We start from the raw sequence: 16,407 nt of genomic DNA, 5'->3' as shown, positions 1-16,407 counted from the left end.
TGGAAAAAGTGACAGTTCTTCCAGTCCATATAGGCAGTCTCAGTTGTCCATGTTGGATTAATGAAATCCCAGACTGGCTTTGGTGATGGTGAGATCATATCTCTGTGCGGGCCATACTTACTGATGTGGAACTTCATTCAAAGATATCACTGGACTGTTGCAGAATCTCACTTTCCTCTGGTCCCTGATTTATCAGGGGTCACCATGGTGGAATGAACTGCCAATTACTCTGGCATACGTTTATTATGTGATTGATGCCCTTGGGAAAAACTTATACACTATGACTTTGGAGAACTTGGAGAACATGCAAACTCCACACAGAAATGCCACAGATTCGAAACAGTGACCTGCTTGCCGTGAGCCACCGAGCCGCCTGTATGGGAATCGAGAACAGTTGTTTCCTGTTGACCCACTGATTTAAAATGAAAGAGTAACTTTTGCTTTACTACGCTACGGACAATTTAGCTCACCCAATTTACCTATAGTGCATGTCTTTGGACTTGTGGGGGAAACCGGAGCAAACCCACGCAAACACGGGGAGAACATACAAACTCCACACAGAAATGCCAACTGACCCAGCCGGGGCTTGAACCAGTGACCTTCTTGTTGTGAGGTGATTGTGCTACCCACCGCGCCACCATGCTGCCCTAAAAGTGCCTTATAGTATCTAAAATGCATTGGGTAGAAGATAGAAGATATGGGCAACTTCAGGTTTCAACCCCAATGACAACACAAGTCAATTTAGAAAGGCAGTATATCATTTGTGGGACCAGAAGACACAACGAAAGTGGCTAAGGAACTTAAAAACAATTGACTTTTAAGACAGCAAAAGACATAAAACAACAATCAGAACATTCCTATCTCTATGAGTGGTTCTTGACAGTAAACAAATATAAAACTCATCAAAGTAAAGAGTTTATCTAGGACTCAGAGCAGGAGACCTGAAGTTGGTGGTGTAGAGACCCACAGTGATTCTGGAACTTGAGCAGACTTGAAAAGTGCTGGACCTGGGCCTAGAATGCCCAGGTGCGTTTCCTGGTTCGTTTAATAAGTGTTGAGTGCTGAGTGCTCAGAATCGGGCCTAGGCGCAGTTCAGTTGGCCGGCCCTGGCCCAGTTGAAGGTGTGCCAGAGCGCGGTTTGGTTGGGCTTTGGCGCGGTGCGCTTGTAGTGTGAGTGCAAAGAGCGCCTGAGCCTGAAACTGAAGAGGCTGATTCATACGGATTTATTAATCATTGTTACTTTTCAATGAACGCGAACTCATAGTTTATTAAAGACGCAAACCCCTCGCTGCACGTCAGCTACACCTTCAGCAATCCTCCTAATACCTGCAGCACGAGGACTTTTATAATAATTTATGAGCATCAAAAATGGTGAATCTGTTCGGCAAGATATTTGACCGTGTGTGTCACTGCATCTCAACTAAAATGATATAACTAAAGCAATGTCCACTGTGCTGAGCGACAGCATTTCTCTTCCTGTTAAACTCAACAGTCGCATCATCGATGACATAAGCGTGCTCGGGTTCAAAAGGCAAAACGCAGTGTGAGTGCAGGCCGTCGGGGAGAGGGGAAGGGGGGGACAAGCACACTTCGGCATGGTTCAAGGCAACTGTACCTAGTGTGAGCACGCCCTCAGACCTGGACCTGGACATGGGCCTTAGAAATATGGTGGACTGAATCAGGCAGTGTACTTGGAGCAGTTTTGTATCTGGACATTGACCTTAGTGCAGAGTTGGACCTGGATCTGGACCTTAGAGTTATGGTGGACTGAATCAGGGAATGATGGACTTTGAGCAGTTCTGGAGCTAAGACTTTGTGCAGCAGTGGACCGGGAGCTATATTGACATAGACAAGTGTGGAAAAGTGAAGTCGCCATGACACGCAAGTGAAACAGTTCTCCAAGAAGCCTAAAAGCTGTTTTCTTTGTAACTCCATGTAGTCAGATATTCCATGAAGGAAACTCCAGAATGTCCAGAGATAGATGCAGGGGGGCTCCCAGTGACTTGAGTGCTCTGCCTGGAGTCTATACAGTAAATATAATTCAATCTTTTTACATACCCCATAACATTGAGGTCCCAGCCACTCAATCTGAACATTGGGATCTTTTTAAAGGTTGTGCAAATATAAAACTCTGGCTACATTTGAAAGCTTAAGCAGCTGACTGCAGGAAGGCACCTCATAAAACTGATTTAAGCCAGACCTCTGAGACAACATAATTATTTAATCATGTACAACAATATAGAGAGAGATTTGGTAATCACTTAGGTAACATCTGCTTGTTACATTACTAACTAAGGGTGACTAAGTGTAACCACTAGAAGTGGAAGAAAAAGGAAAACGTTGGTCAAACCTATACACACAAAATGACACCCAAGCACTGCTTCCTGTTTATCTTTTTTGGCTCAACTGTCAGAAATGGTATGCAAAGGATTGTGGGAGACTGAAAGCAGCAAAGGACACATCTAAGCTGACTTTGAAATTTGATCTTGGATTCAAATGTGCCTTTATGCCTTTGCACATTGGAAGCCGTCCCTGTGCTTTCCAATAAGTTCACCTCAATGATAAGTCGAGAGTTGCATATATTAACTTTTAATCCAATAGTACGCTTTAGGTATTGGAAGTGATCTGTATACCACATTGCCCTTGACTGATTTACTGCTCTCTTCTTTGCCTCTCAGTTCTCGCTGCTGCTGGGTAATCCAAGTAAAAGGCTAAAATGAGCATAGATGTGTTGTTGTGAAGGTCTACAGAAGCAAGTGTGATAGAGCAATGTGGATGAAGAAAATGAAAATTGCTTTGGCAGTTTCTTTATTGTAATGGCGAATATATAAATTCTGAAATCTTCTCAGGAATCAGACAAAGAATTCTTTTCCATGCCGTGACCTCCTGAAGAAGTGGGAGTAGCTAAACACAAAGTTGGCAACCCTTTCAGCTGAGTTGCTTCCTTACAGCGCAGAAAAGAGATACTGAAAGACTTCCCTGGGATATTTTTCAGATGTATTTTCACCTAAAAGAACAAATATCATGTAACTTAATGGATTTTCGAGGTGGCACGGTGGCTTAGTGGCTCACCTCACAGCAAGAAGGTCGCTGGTTCAAGTCTCGGCTAAGCCAGTTAGCATTTCTGTGTGGAGTTTGTGCTCAGTGCTTAATTTGTGAATTGCGAGGTCTCAGAACAGATCGGGGAAACGGGTCCGGCATGTAACCAAAGGACGGAGGGGTGTCGTGGATGAAATTGAATAGGGTAGGGGTTGGGGGGGTTTGCTGCGGTGTCGAGGATAAAAATGAAGAGGGGGGTCATCACAGACGGAATTGAAGAGCGTGAGGGGGGGTGGGGTTGTCGAAGACATAAGTGGAGAGGTCTGGGGAGTTGAGGAAGAAAGTGAAGAGGGCTGGGGAGTGCCAACATTTGTCTCTGAAATTCCGGGAGACCGGTGTGGGGTGTATTGGCGGTGTGTGTTTGTCTGAATAACACAGTTGAGGACTGGGTTAGTAAAGTACTGTGGTGTTAGTAACTATACTATGGACTGAGTTAAAGGCGGCCACTGCGATCGGATACTATACCAAATTTGGAGACCTGCGGGTGTTACAGACTGTACTAAAAAGCTGAGGACCGGAGGCGGGGTGTAATTACGGGAGTTTTCCGGGAGAAATAAAATGGTAGGGTGGTGGGACATGGGTTTGAAATACAAGAAACACCTGGGAAAAACGAAAGTCTTGGCAGGTATGGTTTAGAAAGTTAGCAGCAGACCACTGAACAAATTCAAAAGATGATGAAGTCCTGGTTTAGTATGATGGTAACTACGCTGGACCACACCTTTTGTTTTACTAATAATAATTTCAACAGCTTTACAATGCGTGAATTAGACAACAAGTTCCGTGACTCCAAAGCAACCCCTTTGCTCCTTTAATGTCTGAGTGAACTGGAAGTTGCAGAGACTTTTATTTCATTTTGTTGATGTACTTCCAACTGGAACAGAATACTGAGTAGGGGCGGGGCTTTCTTTGCGCATCATTCACTCATAGCAAATTAACGGTAAGAGGGGTGTGGCTGAGAATATTGCGGCTGAAGTGAAAAACTGCCACTCCAAATGCAGAAACAAAAGCTTTGATTGACTTTGATTGAAGATTACCACAACAAACATTTATTTTTCAGTGGAATAACTTGCACAGATGAACCGTTCACTTGAAGAATGACAATGTTTATAAGCAAAACAAACATTGTAATTTAGATTTCACTGGAACTTTAAGTGCTCAGTTTTCCAAAGGCCATTTTCAGTACTGTGTATTACCCTTTGGCATATATGGTGCACCTTGCATCTGCAATAGAATACTGGATGTTGCAGCCTTGCAATATTTATATAGCAACTTACTTAGAGACAGCTGAGAGGATACTACGGTTTGATTCATTTCTCCTTTGGCTTGTCCTAAAACATTTGTCCATAAAATGTTTACTAGGATTCAAAAAGAGGCACAGAAACTATGCTGATTTCAGTAGATACTTCAAGCAGACACTGGTCTTAGAGCTGTCTTTTCTGTTTGCCTGTTTGCAGTGGTGTTGCTAGGAATTTTTGGGCCCATTGCACTGCTCTGGCATCCCTTAGTAAGGCTTCTCTGTGGGTTCATTTAAGCCTTTGCACACTGTCCCACTTTTCTTCCCACTTATGAAGCCCATGGCCATGAGCTATTTCAGTAGAAAGGTGGATTATCATTGAGTGGGCCGACTGTGGCCAAGATATGATGTACTGGGTAACTGTACAGGGACACCAATTTGCGATCTCCATGGCTTTCTTGTATGTTTGCCCCTTTGTCAGTGTCCCAGCCCTTCATCATAGTACCTACTGTAAATAATGTTTTGAGAGGAGTTTGATCTATCTAGTCTGACAATCAGTCTTTCACCTCATAGCGGTGGTGCTTCCACCAACCCCTCACCTCATTTATCCATCCGCACAAAAATTAGCTAAAGCTATGTTCTTTGGGTAGATTTATAGTGTGAGTATTTGAGACGTCTCCATCAGAATCAATCAATCAATCAATCAATCAATCAATCAATCAATCTATCTATCTATCTATCTATCTATCTATCTATCTATCTATCTATCTATCTATCTATCTATCTATCTATCTATCTATCTATCTATCTATCTATCTATCTATCTATCTATCCTTTTCTCCATCAATCCATCCTTTTTCTTTCCTTCCATCATTCCAATCCATCTTTCTTTCTTTCTTTCTTTCTTTCTTTCTTTCTTTCTTTCTTTCTTTCTTTCTTTCTTTCTTTCTTTCTTTCTTTCTTTCTTTCTCTATTCATCCATCTATATTTTCTCTAACCATCCACCCATATTTCCATCCATCCATTCATCCGTCCATCCATCCATCCATCCTTTTTTCAATACATTCATCCATTCAAACATCCATCCATTCAAAAATCTATCCATCCATCCATCCATCCAACCATCCCTCCATCCATCCATCCATCCATCCGTCACCCATCCTTTTTCCATTTATCCATCCATCCATTCATCATTTTGTCTGTCCATCTATCATCCATTAGCTATCTTTTTTTCAATACATCCATCCATTCAAACACCCATCCATTAAAATATCAATCTATCCATCCATCCAACTTTCATTTCCATCAATCATTCATTCTTTTGTCCATTATTCATTCTTTTTTCCATCCATCCATCCATCCATCCACCCACCCTTCTTTCTTTCTTTCTTTCTTTCTTTCTTTCTTTCTTCATCCATGTTTTCTCTTACCATCCATCCATTTTTCCATCCATCCATCCATCAATCATTTTGTCTGTCCATCCATCATCCATCCATTCAAACAGCCATCATTTCAAATATCCAGCTATCATTTTTCATTCATCATTCATTTTTTTTCCATCATTAATTCTTCTTCCGCCCACCCATCCATCCATCCATCCATCCATCCATCCATCCATCCATCCATCCATCCATCCATAGTTCTTTCTTTCTCTTTCTTTCTTTCTTTCTCTTTCTTTCTTTCTTTCTTTCTACATCCATCTATACTTTCTCTAACCATCCATCCATCCTTCCTTTTGTCTGTCCATCCATCATCCATCCATCTATCCTTTTTTTCAATACATCCATCCATTCAAACAGCCATCATTTCAAATATCCATCAATCCATCCTTTTGTCCGTCCATCCAAGATTTTCCATTCATCATTCATTCTTTGTCCATCATTCATTCTTTTTTCCATCCATCCATCCATGACACAATCATTAAGTAGGAAAAGCATTTTTCCAGTGAGTGCTCATGCTAGATTGAATCTTTGAGCCGGCAATTCTTTGTGGTGCTCACAGTAGTATTTACTGTAGTATTATGTTGTTTGTAGATGTAGTAATATGTCTTTTTGTAATCTGATTATGTTTTAGACTAAATTACACGATCACTTAAATGATCTCTGCTTGTATCATATAGACTATTGTCAGTACAGACGTTGCATCGGTTTCTCCAAAGACGAATGCCACAAGCATAAGGAGTGTTTTATTTTATTTTTTTCAGTGGCATAAGGGAACAGATGATGTGAATCACTTCTTCCCTTTTGATTTTGTCAATCCAAATGAGCTGTGTCTGCTTTCATCTTGTTCTCGTCCTCTGCTTTGGTGCTCAAAGGGTTTTTGATGTGCTGCTGTGGGTTACTGTGAACACGAGGAGCTGCTTCAAAGAATGGCGGAGGGGGTGGCATAGATTATTCATGGACGCCTACACCGCTACACAAATACAAGATATGAACAAACACTAGACACAAACACCTTTTTATGACTATTTTTTTTTTAGAAAAAAGTAATTTGCTTTATTTTAAGAAGCAATTTTCTAATTGAGGACAGGATAAAGCTCTCTTTGGTAGGAAGTTTTCCCCTAATGTCATAAATAGGCATGTACATACAGTTGAAGGCAAAATTATTTACCTATTATTCAAATATTTCCCAAATTATGTTTAAAGGAGCAACACATTTTTCACAGTATTTCCTATGATATTTTTTCTTCAGGACAATGTCTTATTTGTTTTATTTTGGCTTGAAAAAACCCTCAAAAAAACCAAAAACATTATAAGGTCAATATTATTAGCACATTAAGCAATATTTTTTTTTGATTGAATATAGAACAAACCATCATTATACAATGATTTGCCTAATTATGCTAACTTGCTCAATTGACCTGCAATTATCGGCCACTTTATTAGGTACACCTGTCCAACTGCTCATTGATGCAAATTTCTAATCAGCCAATCACATGGCAGCAACTCAATGTATTTAGGCATGTAGACATGGTCAAGATGATCTGCTGTAGTTCAAATTGAGCATTAGAATGGGGAATTAAGGTGATTAAAGTGACTTTGAATGTAGCATGGTTGTTGCTGCCAGACGGGCTGATCTGAGTATTTCAGAAACTGCTGATCTACTGGGATTTTCACGCACAACCATCTCTAGGGTTTACAGAGAATGGTCAGAAAAAGAGGAAATATCCAGTGAGCGGCAGTTCTGTGGACGCAAATGCCTTGATGCCAGAGGTCAGAGGAGAATGGCCAGACTGGTTCCAGCTGATAGGAAGGCAACAGTAACTCAAATAAGCACTCGTTTCAACCGAGGTCTGCAGAAGAGCATCTCTGAACACACAACACGTCCAACCTTGAGGCGGATGGGCTAAGGCAGCAGAAGACCACACCGGGTGCCACTCCTGTCAGCTAAGAACAGGAAACTAAGGCTACAATTCACACAGGCTCACCAAAACTGGACAATAGAAGATTGGAGAAACGTTGCCTGGTCTGATGAGTCTCCATTTCTGCTGCCACATTCGGATGGTCCGACAGAAGTTGGCATCAACAACATGAAAGCATGGATCCATCCTGCCTTATATCAACGGTTCAGGCTGGTGGTGGTGGTGTAGTGGTGTGGGGGATATTTTCTTGGCACACTTTGGGTCCATAAAGCCATGTCATAAAGCGTGAATCATCTACATTCAATGTACTCAAATGGCCTCCACACTCACCAGATCTAAATCCAATAGAGCATTTTTGGAATGTGGTGGAATGGGAGATTGGCATCATGGATGTGCAGCCGACAAATCTGCAGCAACTGCGTGATGCTATCATGTCAATATGGAGCAAAATCTCTGCGGAATATTTCAAGTACCTTATTAAATTTTGGCCTTAGGATTAAGGCAGTTCTGAAGGCAAAACCCCAGTACTAGTAAGGTGTACCTAATAAAGTGGCCGGTGAGTGTAGTTAAGTCTTTAAATGTCACTAAGCTGAATACTAATATCTTGAAAAATATTATGTCCTGTCATCATGGCAAAGATAAAATAAATTAATTATTAAAACTATTATGTTTTTAAATACATATTAAACTATTTCAACTGTATATTCAACACACCTACTTGAGAAATACTCAGGAAAATACGTTTATAATTTGAAAACTGCAGTAATAAATCAAACTATCTAAATGAGTACTGTGATGAGTTCAATGATCTCAACACCATAAAACGACAAACTAGAACAGAGAGAATCAAAAGGTTTACATGCTGTGTATCATGTATAAGTCTAACATCACGGATACAGCGAACACTGTGCACTTCCTTTGATGTATCGCTTCATTTCCTAGTCACAACTCGACTTGATCAAACTTTAATGAAACATCCTCTTCCCAGCGACAGATTAATCCCTTCACGGATGAGAATATTCCCACACTGACGTCAGAATGTAGAGACGTCTGACTGCATTTGTTCCTTATTACAGCCATCACGGCTCAGAGTGTAGCGAGCAGAAAGTACTGCTTAATTATTTAAAGATTTGAACGTCGTTAATGGCTTTCTGTAATTAATTCCTTAAATTCAATACGCGGGGTGAAATTTATGCAGGATCTTTGTCTCTTCTTCCTCTCTGTCTGCACGCCGGCTGTTAAATGTACCGTCGGCTTTTCACTTCAGCGACTTGACGGCTTTCCTGGCTTGTCGTCAAGATTTTCTGACACTCCAGAAGTTCTTCTCTGACACTTTCAAACAAACAAATCAAATCTGCTCTTCACTTCAGGCAAAAAACACACAAGTCCAAATACTGACGGATGAATTTGTCCTTAAAAGAGTGCACTGACTCCACCCATCACATCATTACAATCTTTTATTTATGTATGGAATCTGAAATATGACTTCTGAACTTTTTTTAACAAAGAACTAACTCTATATGCTTATTTCACGTGGCCGCCATTTTAAAAAAACGAAACTAAGGCTGCGGTGGGAAGAAACCCAGAAGTATAGGACCAGCACTGTAAACACTGCAACAACATGCTGGGGACTACAAACCTCCAGCTGTTGCGGCGATTTCAAAATGCACATGTGGAGTAAACATCACTTCAATATCATTCAGTTCAGTATAATTTAAACAATTAAAAGCATATTAGGCTTCAAACAACATCACAATCTCTTTAAGAGTAATACGCTTAAGTGTCTTCCAAGGCTTCAGTTTATGGCACCAGGTAAACATCGTGGGGACGCTTCACTGCTTCAGCCTATGTAACGAGATGAGCAATAAAACAATGCAGTCCTCTGTAGCTAAAAAAAAATTGTTAGCTAACTAATGCCATTTCCCTTAACTTAAACTGAAAATGGTGTCTAATATCCCTATATATATATATATATATATATATATATATATATATATATATATATATATATATATATACATACACATACATATTATATACATACATACATATATATATATACACACACACATACCAAAGTCTCCCATGAGTTCTGGAGCTGGATGTATAATCAAGTTCAAAATAATCAAAATACTGAGAAAATCACATCTAAAGCCATCTACACTGTAAAAAAAAATTAGTTCATGAGGAGTGTCCAAATTTTGTGATTCACAAGTGTTTTTTGTTAATTTGTGGTTGTGATTTGCATTATGGGATGTTGATGTCTGCTCTGTCGACTTTTGATGTTGAAAATTCAACTCTACAGTTTAACAAGTGACTTTCTTTGACATTTTAGTAGTTTGAAATAATATAATGTATAAGAAGTAATATCTAGAGAAATAAGTCTGTAAAATGACAGAAAATGCACTGACAGTTTATTACAAGGTATTTGTAGTGTAATATACAACACCAACCCAGACTATATAGCACTGTAAACTATTATAAATGTTGAGGTTAAAAGTTGTTGGAAGAAAGATCAAAGTCCCATAATGCAATTCAAATACATAAATAAATGGGGCAAACATAAAAACATGAATCACAAAATATGGAAAACTGCTGATTTATGGATATCTTTTTACAGTGTAAATTAAGTTCTTAGCAATCCACATTAGCCAATAGGTGATGCTGCAGACATTAAATGCATGAAATCCCTGCTAACTCAATTCAATTCAATTCATTCATTTTCTTTTCAGCTTAGTCCCTTTATTAATGCAGGGTCGCCACAACGGAATGATTCGCCAACTTATCCAGCATATGTTTTACACAGCGGTTGCCCTTCCAGCTGCAACCCATCACTGGGAAACATCCATGCACGCTCATTTACACTCATGCACTATGGACAATTTAGCCTACCCAATTCTATAGCGCAAGTCTTTGCACTTGTGGGGGAAATCGGAGCACCTGGAGGAAACCCACGTGAACATTGGAAAAACGTGCAAACTCCACACAGAAATGCCAACTGACCCAGACGAGGATCGAAACAGCGATCTTTCTTACTGTGAGGCGACAGTGCTAACCACTGAGCCACCATGCTTTAAGCGCTTTTTACAAGATTGTATCAAAGTAGCTTAAAATAGTTCTAGTAAAGTCCAGATTTCAGAGCTGACGTTTAGTTGAACTCCTAAACCATTTACCCATAGACTCACCATAGACTCTTATATAATTATAATTCATTGTTCAAGACAAATTCCAGATCATCTTGGCAGGGCACAAATGCAAATCAAAAATAAATAAATAAAACATCATTTGAGTTCGTCCTTAATGGAGTGAATCAACTCAAGACAGGACAAGGTAAAATTCAAACACGTAACTAAGAATGTAGTAGCATCCCATGAAACAAAAAAACAAATAGATACACACAAAAATTGCATGTGACTGGATAGTTCCTCCTCTTAGCCACAAGATGGAGCCATCAACCCGGCTATTTACAGTATGCAAAGCAGAATGCAAAGCAGGAAACTGTTGAATATTCATTCACTCGTTCATTTTCCTTAAGCTTAGTCTCTTTATTTTTCAGAAGTCGCCACAGCAGAATGAATCGCCAACTTATCCAGCACATGTTTTACACAGCGGATGCCTTTCCAGCTGCAACCCAGTACTGGGAAACACTCATACACACTCATTCACACTCATACCAATTTAGTTTATTCAATTGACCTATAGCGCATGTGTTTGGACTGTGGGGGGAAACCGGAGCACCCGGAGGAAACCCACGCCAACAAGGGGAGAACATGCAAACTCCACACTGAAATGTCAACTGACCCAGCCGGGACCCGAACCAGCGACCTTCTTGCTGTGAGGCGACAGTGCTAACCACTAAGCCACCGTGTCGCCCCTGTGGAATATTCATTATCTAAACATATTCTAACTCATTGATTAATCTGCTTCCACCCCTGCTGTTCAGGTGACACAGTGATCTGACTCCAGGAACGTGTCATGAGCACCGAGAAGGAGCGTGACGTCCTGAACGAGGAGGAGGAGAAGGAAGTGAAGGAGGAGAAGAAGCAGGAGCTGTCGGAGGAGCAGGAGCTGGAGGAGCTCCGGGCGCAGGTGCTGCAGCTCCTGCTCGAGCTGGAAGAGGCTCGAGACACGGCGCAGAAACACGAGGAGAGCTTTCTGGAGCTCCAAGGTCAGACACACGCTACTCACTGTCACAAGCTCACCGCTGAAGACAATGTAGAGATGTATTTGTCACACATAGCCAATTGGAATAACCAAATACTGACACTTTCTCACTTATTCAGTCATTAAAGGTCTCGTGAAGTGCTTTGAAATGTGCACTTTTTTTATTTGATGTGTGACGTAATCTCAACTGAAAAATGAAGAGAGGGCGGGATATAGAGTAGCTCCTCCCCTTTTAAAAAACTGCCAATAGCGTTTTGTTGTTATTACAGCTCTGCTCGGCATATCAGTTACTAGAGAGCATTTGATTGGTCAATATTTATATATTTAAATATATAAATATTAAATATAGTTATATACATACATATATATATATATATATATATATATATATATATATATATATATATATATATATATATAGTTGAAGTCAGAATTATTAGCCCCCCTGAACTATTAGCCCCCTTGTTTATTTTTTCCCCAATTTCTGTTAACCGGAAAGAATATTATTTTCAACACATTTCTAATCATAATAGTTTTAATAACTCATCTCCAATAACTGATTTATTTTATCTTTCTCATGATGACAGTAAATAATATTTGACTAGATATATTTCAGGACACTTCTATACAGCTTAAAGTGACATTTAAAGGCTCAACTATGTTAATTAGGTTAACTATAGGCAGGTTAGGGTAATTAGGCAAGTTAATTAGTTCTGTAGACCAGTGTTTCCCAACCCTGTTCCTGGAGGCACACCAACAGTACATATTTTGTATGTCTCCCTTATCTGACCCATTCGTGTCAGGTTTTGGGGTCTTTTCTAATCTTCTGCTGAGTTGATTCAGGTGTGTTTGATTAGGGAGAAGTTGAAAATATGTACTGTTGGCGTGCCTTCAGGAACAGGGTTGGGAAACCCTGCTGTAGACTATCGGAAAAAAATTAGCTTAAGGGGGCTAATAATTTTGACCTTAAAATGTTTTCAAAAAAATTTAAAACTGCTTTTATTCTAGCCGAAATAAAACAAGTAAGATTTTCTCTAGAAGAAAAAATATTATCAGACATACTGTGAAAATTTCCTCTGTTAAACATCATTTGGGAAATATTTAAAAAAGAAAACAAAATTCAAAGGGGGCGAATAATCCTGACTTCAACTGTATCCTTAAAACTAACAGACTGAAACTAACATCTACATTTTTTATTTTAATTTCGTGGCACCTTTAAAACCTCTTTTGATCACGTTTTAAATGAGCAAAGTCCAAAAACATTACAATTTCATTGCTGCATCAACAAATAATGTTCACTCAACATGGATTATATCCAGTAAACATTAGACAGGCCAACAAAATGATTGTCTAACAAACTATATTTTGTCCAGTTTGATTTATTTAAAGTTTTAATTTTACCCCGAAAAAAATGTATGAGACATAAATTAGGTGCCCACGTAGACCTATTATGCCATGTTATACAAGATGTAAAATAAGTCACTGGTGTCCCTAGAGTATGTATGTGCAGTTTCAGCTTAAAAATACCACACAGATAATGCTTTATAACTCTTTGAAATTGACCCTGTTAGGCTGTGATTCTAATTGTGTCGTTTTGGTGACTGTCGCTTTAAATTCAAATGAGATTGTGCTCTTTTTAAAAGAGGGCGGAGCAACAAATGCCTGTGTGTCAGCATGGTGACAGATTCAATAACAAGACTAACATCCTATGCTAATGAAGGAGAGATGATGACTAATGGGTGGGGCTTTCTCCCAGATGAGAATGTCAATCAAAGTGTTTCTATAGTCTGATTATAAAAAGTCAAATTAATACATTTTTACCATTAGAAGCTGCTTATATTCACACACTGCTGCCCCACAACTGTGTTTAAACCCCTTATAAGAGTAATCTTTGCATAAAAGGTCCCCTTTAAATATCAATGTGGCCTATTAGCCACTAGTCTTGGCTAACAATGATGCCATATTTTATATTAGTATTGTTTTATTTAGTAAGTAAAGTTTCCACCAGGGGCGTAGCAACCAGGTGGGACGGGGGGGATCCGTCCCCCTCACTTTTAGAGACAGACCATTTAGAAACAGGTGATTAATAATTATATGAACATATGATCTCATACAGCCGTCCCCCCACTTTTAAAATGTCCGCTACGCCCCTGGTTTCCACCGTTATTATTTGAAAACAAATAGAAAGAAAATAATCCATCTTTAAATCTTTAATATATTATATTATACATTTTGTTTATGGGCAATTGAATTATCTCTAAAATCATACTAAAATAACACAATCTTATATCTCACTCTCTTGTTAATCAGTTAAAATTAAGTATTTGCCTGACGTCACAAAGTTGTACAACAAAACAAAATGACGGGAAATATATACAGCTGAAGTCAGAATTATTAGTAATGTCTGCTTAACTAAGAGAAGATTTATTTCAACACATTTCTAAGCATAATTATAATGTGAAGGGACACTAACAACAGAGGTGTGGATCCAAATGCAGGGTTTATTATGCAGAGAACGGCCAGGCACGCAACAGTCAACACTGGAGCAAACGGATGTATACGGGAAATCCAGAGTAGTGGTCTATGAGCAGGTGAATAGTCAGTAGAGGCAGGCAGCAAGCAACGTAAACAAACAAAACAAAGCGAGTGGCAAGGAAAACACCTTGTAATGTTCACTATACAGTTTAACAAGACTCAGCCAAGTCTGTGTGTGTGTGTGTGTGCTGTATAAACAGCCAGACTAATCAGTCTTGAGCAGCTTCAGCTGTGTGTTAACAATCAGCCAGGATTAGGAAACGGTGTGTGTGTGCAGTGCATGACTGGATCTTGTAGTACATATAATGGCGGATTTGTATAACAATGGTTTGTTGTGTAGATGATCGAAAAAATATTGCTTAAGAGGGCTATTAATGTTGACCTTAAAATTGTGTAAAAAATAATTACAGCTTTAATTCTAGCCTAACCCCCCCCTCCCCCCCCCATTTGCAAACTTTTGCACTTGCAATGAAATTTACAAGCAACTTCTTAATTACTGAATTAACTTTCAGTGCACACAGTGAATTATACGACCGATAATTATCAGCATAAACCAGATCTAAAACCTCAAAGCCAGAATGTTGTCCATTCCTCTGCTGTTGAAATAGATGGAGCAGCTGAATGCAAGTCTCTGTATTAACATCTATGTTTGTCCCTCTAATAATAAATCTGAAACGTGCATTGGTCAAATGACAAGTATAGTAACTTTATATCACGATGTAATGAAAAAAAAAGTCTTTACTGATACTTATTTGTCAAATGTGCACGGCGTGTCCTTGTGTTTATCTCCATGAGTCGTTTTATTCAATGACAGCCCCAGTAAAACAGTTCCTATATATAGCAGGTTATGTCTCTTTAATGAGTCACCTGCTCAATAGCAGACAGACTCCCGGGACTCTGGTAATGATCTGGCGGTGTGACTGTGGACTGTTTGTGTGTAACGCGACAGGCATGTGAAATGACAGCTGCATGCGGAGAGAAGATTCCAGAAGGGCTGTCCTGACCAGCGCATGCTTTTATTCAGGCGATCATTCCTGGATGATCTCCGGTGACCCTGCTGTGCTGTTCCTGGTCGCTTGTGACCTCAGACGTAGCATTAGATCAGTCCCACCCTGGAGAGTGAGCACTAAAGAGGTGTCACTGCATGAATGCGCTCTCAGGCCTGAACATAGTATAGTATAAATGTTCCACTCAGTGCTCCAATACAGCTTCAAATGAGTTTTTCCGGCTATAAAATGTGCACTTTGTAAGAGTTTTTTTTAATTATCATAAAAAGACTTTATTATACTTAAAAAGGCTAGATTATATATATATTTTTTGCATAAAATGATCATAAAAAGAATTTATTATATGTAAAAAGACTAGATTATTCTTTTTTGTTGCCTAAAATGATCATAAAAGACTTTAATATACTTAAAAAGACTAGATTATTAATTTTTTTCACATAAAATTATAATAAAAAGGCTTTATTATACTTAAAAAGACTAGATAATACTTTTTTGTTACATAAAATGATCATAAAAAGAATTTATTATATGTAAAAGACTAGATTAATCATTTTTTTCCACATAAAATTATAATAAAAAGGTTTTATTATACTTATAAAGACTAGATTATATATTTTTTTGCATAATTTACCTAAAATATACTTTAAAGATAAACGTATTACCCTGATTAGAGATCAAAAAATTAAACATATTATAAATGTATTACCCTTTCTGCCAATTAAAGAAGAACCCTTTGATGAATCATTACTATGACTGTGTTTTACTCATTCGTAAGCAGTATTAAAATAAAAATCAAATGGAATCAAATTTAGTTATGATCCCTTATTTTTATATTTTAGGTTAATTTTTTACACAAATAGTTCTGTTATGTTGAAGGACGATGTAACATTATTTCACTTTCTATTATAAAATCACTTCTGTTCAATAGTTTGTATTACAGTTGAAGTCAGAATTATTAGCCCCCCTCAATTATTTTCCCCCCAGTTTCTGTATACACATTTCTAATC

General features: G+C 38.7%; 1 protein-coding gene across 1 annotated transcript in view; it reads left to right on the top strand.

Annotated features, from left to right (window-relative positions):
* The window catches only part of ccdc136b (coiled-coil domain containing 136b), a 35,699-nt gene that overhangs the window by 2,683 nt on the left and 16,609 nt on the right, over positions 1-16,407 (top strand). Inside the window, exon 2 of the mRNA XM_056452000.1 lies at positions 11,638-11,862. Coding sequence (XP_056307975.1) covers positions 11,670-11,862 — 193 coding nt within the window. The 5' untranslated portion in view covers positions 11,638-11,669. The remainder of the gene's footprint in view (positions 1-11,637; positions 11,863-16,407) is intronic.

This window comes from Danio aesculapii, chromosome 25, assembly GCF_903798145.1.
Source record: "Danio aesculapii chromosome 25, fDanAes4.1, whole genome shotgun sequence".
In the NCBI taxonomy this organism is placed as follows: Eukaryota; Metazoa; Chordata; class Actinopteri; order Cypriniformes; family Danionidae; genus Danio; species Danio aesculapii.
The sequence above is the reverse complement of the archived record's forward strand: the minus strand, read 5'-3'. Positions and strand labels throughout refer to the sequence as shown.